Raw genomic sequence first — 7,702 nt, 5'->3', positions numbered from 1 at the left:
GCCCTGGCGCGACTGCAGGCTCTATCCTTTTGCCAATTCTTCTAAAACCCACACACAGACGCAACGGGTGTTTAATAGCACAGAATTATAAAATAAAATAAAACAAAAAGTTGAAATATTTAATTGACTCAAAAAGGAGAAACTTTACTGGTGTGCTATGACGTTATACTTACCATCATGGCTTTGTCGTTTTCCTCTCTTAGCGTCAGTGAGGTGAAGAGAGGACTAGACAGGATTGAAGAATGGAGGATCGCTATGATTGCGAGGAGTGCAAGGAGACCCTGTACGGAAAGAAGTACATCCTGAAGGAGGAGAGCCCGTACTGCATCAAGTGCTACGATACGGTCTTCTCCAACACCTGCGACAAATGCAAGAAAGGCATTCCCTGCACCAGCAGGGTAAAGAACTTAAATTAAATTTATTTTTATTCGTGATGGTAAATGGTGCATTTATATAGTGCTTTAGAGAGATGTGCATTACATTCACCCATTCACACACACATTCATACACCGATGGCGGAGGAAACCATGCAAGGCACCAACCTTCTCATCGGAGCAACTAGAGGTTCAGAGTCTTGCTCAAGGACTCTTCGACACTAACTCTGTGGGAACCCGGGATTGAACTGGGAACCCTCCGTGTTCTAAGACGGCAACTCTACCCCTGAGCCACTGCAGACAGATGCATCAGTCTATACTGCATACCGTAACTGTATTCTTTCTGTGTTGAAAAACAACAACTGATACCCAAAAAAGGAAATACATTAATAGAGGTGTGACAATACAGTAACTGCATCGATGCATTGAATATCTACTATATCGATATGAAAACAGCAAAATATTGTATTGTTTGACTTTGTATCATATTGAATCGTTTTTCAATGCAAATCATCTTATCGAATCATTTTGCGATACAAATAATCGATTTTATCGATACTAAGCCCCCAAAACAATCTCTTGTTGACAAAATAACTGTAGATTTAGTGGAATGTAATGAGAATAAAACTAAAACTTTTCCGATGACTAAAATATGACTGAAACAAAAACGAAATGGAAACTCTAACACAGGTCGTTGTTCCCATATCAGGACCTGTCGTACAGGGAGCGCCACTGGCACGACGAGTGCTTCCTGTGTAACAAGTGCACCAGCTCGCTGGTGGAGAAGCCCTTCTCCACCCGGGACGACATCCTGATGTGCACCGAGTGCTACGCCAACGAGTACTCTGCCAAGTGCATCGAGTGCACCAAGACCATCATGCCTGGTGAGGACTCGTAATCTTTTTAAGATTTGTTTTGGGGCTTTTTATGCCTTTATTGGATAGGACAGTAGGCTGGAATGGAGGGAGAGACGGGGAGTGACATGCGGCAAAGGTCGTCCGGATTGGGAATCGAACCAGCGACGCCGTCAGGCATCAATGCCTATGTGGTATGCGCCTGGACCAGTAGGCCAGCGGGCGCCCCCGAGGAATCTTTGTGTGATGAAAACTTTTTTTTTTTCATTAACCACTAAACCCATACATATTTTCAGAACACGTTTATTGTAATGATCAATCGGTTGATTTTGTTCCAGGTTGGATCAGTGGAATTACTAACATAGTATACGTTTAAGTTATTTAACTTTATTGCAATTAACCCATTAAAAGATTTTGTCTATTCAAATAAAGCAGATATACGTGTACAAACTCACAGCGTGTCTCTTCGTGCCCGTGCTGCGAGTGTGTAGATCTGCTATTTTTGAAAAATCATGAAATTGTACAAATATACAAATAATCTTGGGAGTCCTTGACATGAAAAAAGTAGAACCACTGATATAGCAATATAATATAAAAAAAAATAGTTAGGACAAGAAATGGCCTCAGTCAGGTCTTAATGTCTTTCTCTCTCTCTCGCTCGCTCGCTCTCCAACAGGCACCAGGAAGATGGAGCACAGGGGGAACAGCTGGCACGAGGGCTGCTTCACGTGCCAGCGCTGCCAGCTGCCCATCGGCACCAAGACCTTTGTGCAGAAGGAGAACGTCAACTACTGCATGCCCTGCTACGAGCAGCAGTTCGCCCTGCAATGCGTCCAGTGCAGCAAAGTACGCTCGGCTCTAACTGTCCATGTTTCTTGCAGCGATCATTCTATCATCATCATTACTTTTTTTCAATTAACTTATTCACATTACTTTTTTTCAATTAACTTATTCACTGTCAAAGACGACATATCTCGTCAATTTGTTGTAGGTCATTCCACACGGCCAAAGACGAGACAAGACCAAAAGTCTTTTTGGGCAATCCTCTACTATATCTATATTATCTTCTATATCAGGATGGCATGAGGATTATAGTTTCCAATCACTGTACATTTGTTAGCGGAGGTGTGCGTGTGTGCATGACGTGCATAACGAACAATTCTTTCACTCATCCGCTGATACTGAAAAGCTGATGCGTGCCTTTTATTAATAGTACCGGTATGTAATGTCAGACTACTTTAACGCTCTTTTAGCTGGTCTGCCAAATTTGCCAAATTGCAAATATTACAGAATACTGCAGCACCTTTCCTCACCATGACTAAGCGCAGAGCACCGGTCCTAAGATCTCTGACTATCTGTTACTTTTAGAATAGATTTTAAGATTATTATTTTTTTGGTTTATTAATCAGTTCTTAGATTTATTTGTTTGTTTCTTTGTTTTAAAACGTATAAACGGGAAACGGTGCTATATGAAATAAAGTTCATTGCCATTATCATCCCCCTTGTAGCCAATCACCACTGGAGGAGTGACGTACCACGAGCAGCCATGGCACAAGGAGTGCTTTGTGTGCGTGGGATGCAAGCAGCAGCTGTCCGGCAAGCGCTTCTCCTCGCGCGACGACCACGTCTACTGCCTCGGATGCTTCTGCAACCTGTTCGCCAAGAACTGTGCCTCATGCACCAAGTCCATCAGTGGTAAGCCTGTACACTGTCACTGACTGTATACGACACCACCAGGGGCGTCACAAGGGGGTGGAAAGTGGGACTGAGTTACTAGGGCCCAAGGTGGAGGGGCCTTCATTATTTTATACTTTAGCTATTGAAAAATAGCAGATCTACAAGCTCACAGCACGGCACCGAGATCTGCTATTTTTGAAAAGTCGTGAAAATGTGTGCAAATCGTTGAGTATATGTATTTTTTAAGCAAACCTTTGTAACTCAATGATGATTCCTAATTCTGCGGGGTCCCTGGAACTAAATATTTTAAGATGGGTCATGGGGGTCTGTGGCCATCATTATGGGGGTCCTTCACATGAAAAGGTTTGAGCACCACTGACATAGAAACAACACACACACACACACACACACACACACACACACACACACACACACACACACACACACACACACACACACACACACACACACACACAAAAAACGCTGAATTTAATGACATCACATGCACATTGCTTATCACCTATACTTACTCTACAGGAGATAACAGGTTCAGACAATGGTATTCATATGCATACCGTCTCGTTTCTGTTTTGTTAAAATCACTTGTTGTGACACTAAAGCGTTTGTAAACATGGTCGAGGTGTGATCTCGGGGTTGTTTGCATGTCCGTGCGTCTGAGAGGCGTGACCCACCCTGCTCAGAAAAGATACGGGACGGTGTCTTCCCACTTGACCGGGGCAATACAACACTGGACACCACCCTGAACCACTCAAACCCTCAATCCATTTAATTAGACATTTACGCTAAAAAGGTGGTGCCATAGTTTTGTACTTTTTCTCTTTTGTATGTGTCCATGAGTTAACATTACTCTAATAGACCCCCAGGTGTGGTTATAATATGCAAATATGTCTTCCCTGTGTATTTTTGGTTACTTCCTGAAAGCTGAAGGCCAAAAGGCCCAATTGATAGTACACTGATTTAATTACATCATAAAATCCACATGGCTAACTTCAGCAGGATCACCACCCGCCTGACAACCAGGCATACTTAATGAACAGGTGGGCGTGGCCACATAAAAACATAATTTTAGCACTTTCTGTACACTTGTGAAAAAACAATTATAGTCCCTTACGTTGCCTATTCAAAAAGATTGGATCGTCCTCCCTCCCTAGCTGCCCTGACTTCCCTCCACTGAACACGGGCCAATTATGCACCGATGAAGCCAGTTGCACCACGGGGGCAGGGAACCCGAGCATCTGACTCCCAAAGTGTGATTGATTGAAAAATGTATTAGAAGATTGCATAGGAAAAGGTGCAGTTTCATGACAGTACAGTTCAACTAAAAGGTCAACTAAAAAGGAGATCCAAGAAAGCCTTTTGGCTTATTTACATAGGAAACCTTTCTAGACCAGTGGTTCTCAAACTTGGGGTCGGGACCCCTGGGGTCCCCAAATGATTTTGTATACAGATGAAGTGTATACAGGGTATCTGCACACTTATAAAGTGACAATTTAAGGATTTCCAAGACCATTTTAATACCAAACTGGCCAAGCTGTCAAATATTAAGTAAGTAAGAGGCAAACATTGTGAAAATAGTAGATCTACATGCTCACAACGCCTCGCACTGCGAGGCGTTGTGAGCATGTAGATCTACTATTTTCACAATATTCATCTGTGGAACCGAGTCACATTAAATGTAATACCTACAATTCAAAGTGCTTGTCAGGGTGGGGGTCCCCAGTTCATATTATGTTTATTTTGGGGGTCACGGCCTAAAAAGGATTGAGAACCACTGTTCTAGACTAATACTGAGAATAAGCCTCTCCGACCCTACTTAACAAAGCCATATATATGACCATACAGGCGCCCCTTCCATTTATCTCTCATCATCACCCCAAAAGCCTTGGTGCCAGCAACGCGCGTCCAGCACAGAGCTATGGAACCAATTATTCTATTTCCAAGGTGTGATCTTGATTTGGACGGATCAGTCCTTTTGCATCAGTGCAGAAATATAATGGGCGCCATGAAGTCCTTAAAATAAGCATGCTTTAGATTTACCCCCGATCATGTGTTTCCTGTCCCCAACATCCATTAGATGATTATTACATTATGGTGATCAGGAGCCTATTTGTTTGTTCCTGTTTGGTTTTCGAGCAGTAACATGGGGGAAGTAACAAAGTACACGAAATTTACAAGTACAAGTGCAACTTCTCAATACTTTACACCAAGGACCAGTTACCCATATATGGAGATCCATGTACTGTATAGTACATCCCTTTTATGCCCATACATGGAGATCCCTGTCTGAACCAGCCACACAGATATGGGCTGTCTTCCTCCATATATGTGCATTCCCATATGAAGTCCTGTTAGATATGGGCTTAATATTGATGACATCAGGGATCTCCATATATGGGCATAAAAGGGATTCCGTTCGAGTGGTTCCCATGGCATCACAACATACAATATATGTTATGCCCATACATGGAGATCCTATCTGAACCAGCCACACAGATATGGGCCATGTCTTGGCCATCTGGCCAGTGATATATCGATGACATCAGGGATCTTCATATACCGGTATGGGCATAAAAGGGATTCTGGGGAATACCTATATATGGACTTTTACATAGGTGATGTCACCTGTGATATCACCTGTGATGTCACAGTGATGTGTCAAGGGAACCACAGTGTCAGGCATGCCCTTCAGAGATACACGGATAAGTGGACAAGATGTGCTGGACATCACAGTGACATCAGAGCATGATGTCAGAGTGGCAAACCCATAGACTGTAAAAATGTGTACACGTCTACACGCAGACAAGCTGTGACGTTTCTCACAGTAAACTTGCGACCTACGGTCGCAATAAGGAAGAAATAGCACAATCTGAGTATTATATTGTGGTATTTCTATTTATAGTTAAAAAAAAAAGACTAATCTGACTAATCTCACCAACTGGTAATCATGAGACATATTCCAATAATCACATTTCTGCCTCCTCCCCTACTCACCCTCAGCTGCTGGTGTTAGGGAGAAACTGGTGACCAAATATGTGACCATCTTGTGACCGTCATTACCATTAATTGAATCTGTAGGCCTATATTTAGTTTTCTGTATTGTCGTTATTTGTTGTTGCATTGTAGTTTTGTTCGGTTGTTTGTGCGTTGAATGTCCATTGTGTGGACCATTTGGTGTGATTTCGTAAATCATTGTACTGATTGATTGATTGATTGATTGATTGATTGATTGATTGATTGATTGATTGATTGAAGACTATTAGAAGTTTGCACAGGAAAAGGTACAGTTTCATGACGGTACAGTTCACTGGTACACGGTCAACTAAAAGGAGATCCTAGTGCTTATTTGCACAGAAAACCATTTAGGAATCTCATATAACATTGAATGACAGACGGCTAGAACACAGTACTATGCAGTAGATAAAGAAAAAGAAAATAATATATACAGTAGATATATACAAAGAAGGGTCAGGGGGAGGGTGGCTGGGCTAGGTTTGTTTTAACAGTTACGAGCGGCTGCCGCCTGTAACTGGTACCGAACCTTTAAGATATTGTCAATATCTTAAAGGCACAAACAAACCAGTCAGCTCCATATACCAAATCACTGAATATGGCTGCACCGTTTTACTGAATACTAGGAACTCAATGACTCGAGTCACTGAAATGAACAAATAATATTCCCGCTTTAATATGCGTTCCTGCTTGGTTTGCTTGTTTTGGAGCGGTGCATGTCACACATTTGACCGTGTGTGTCTATTTGTCAGTGGTTCACAAACCTTTTAGCGTGAGGCCCAAAACAGAAATTTGATGTCTCTCTGGGACCCAAGCTAGTGAAAATAGAACATCTACAAGCTCACAACACGCTGTGTTGTAAGCATGTAGATCGGCTATTTTCACTACTTCCTAATTGTATTTAAAATATTTATTTTAAAAAAAATCCTGAAAATGTTTGCCACTCACACATTCCTCTCACACAAAAAAATGAACTGCTCACATCCACCGCTCACTTCAAACTTGGTTTGATTTTTTTTTCCCCAGGTCAGGGAGGCAGCAAGTACATCTCGTTCAACGATCGCCAGTGGCACAACGACTGCTTCAACTGCAAGAAGTGCTGCGTGTCCCTGGTGGGGCGTGGCTTCCTGACCGTCCAAGGCGACATCATGTGTCCCGACTGCGGCAGGGAGGCCTGAGCTCCAGGGCACACACACACACACACACAGACAGGGGCGTCACAAGGGGGGGGGGGGGGGGGGGGGGGGGGGGAGGTGGGACTGAGTTACTGGGGCCCAAGGTGGAGGGGCCCTAGAAAAGTCGTGAAAATGTGTGCAAATCTTTGAATATATGTATTTTTTAAGCGAACATTTGTAACTCAAATTTTGCTTCTGGGGGGGGGGGGGGGGGGGTCCCTGGAACTAAATATTTTGAGATGGCGGTCCATGGCCAAATACGTATCATCTTGGGGGTCCTTGACATGAAAAAGTTTGAGCACCACTGGAAGCATAGGTTTCTTGCACACATTTTCTCAATTTTTCAAAAATAGCAGATCTACAAGCTCGCTGTCAGCTTGTATATCTGCTATTTTTCAATAGTTAACTTTCATGGGGGGCCCACAGTGAATCCTTGTACCCAGGGCCCAGAATTTGGTGTGACGCCCCTGCACGCAGACAACACACACGTGCACGCACGCACACACACACACACACACACACACACACACACACACACACACACACACACACACACACACACACACACACACACACACACACACACGCAGTG

The 7,702-nt window shown here is 43.2% G+C and overlaps 1 protein-coding gene across 1 annotated transcript; it reads left to right on the top strand.

The window, feature by feature from the left end:
- Nucleotides 1-242: 242 nt before the first annotated feature.
- On the top strand, nt 243-7,113 carry LOC308280181 (four and a half LIM domains protein 2-like; the record flags this gene model as incomplete). Its single annotated transcript, XM_080720444.1, has 5 exons — nt 243-398; nt 1,084-1,258; nt 1,905-2,074; nt 2,737-2,923; nt 6,962-7,113. 5 exons carry the CDS (start codon nt 243-245, stop codon nt 7,111-7,113), a joined length of 840 nt encoding a protein of 279 aa, XP_080576570.1.
- Nucleotides 7,114-7,702: the final 589 nt, after the last annotated feature.

This window comes from Nannobrachium achirus (assembly GCF_963921795.1).
Source record: "Nannobrachium achirus genome assembly, chromosome: 24".
NCBI classification, from domain to species: Eukaryota; Metazoa; Chordata; class Actinopteri; order Myctophiformes; family Myctophidae; genus Nannobrachium; species Nannobrachium achirus.
The sequence above is the reverse complement of the archived record's forward strand: the minus strand, read 5'-3'. Positions and strand labels throughout refer to the sequence as shown.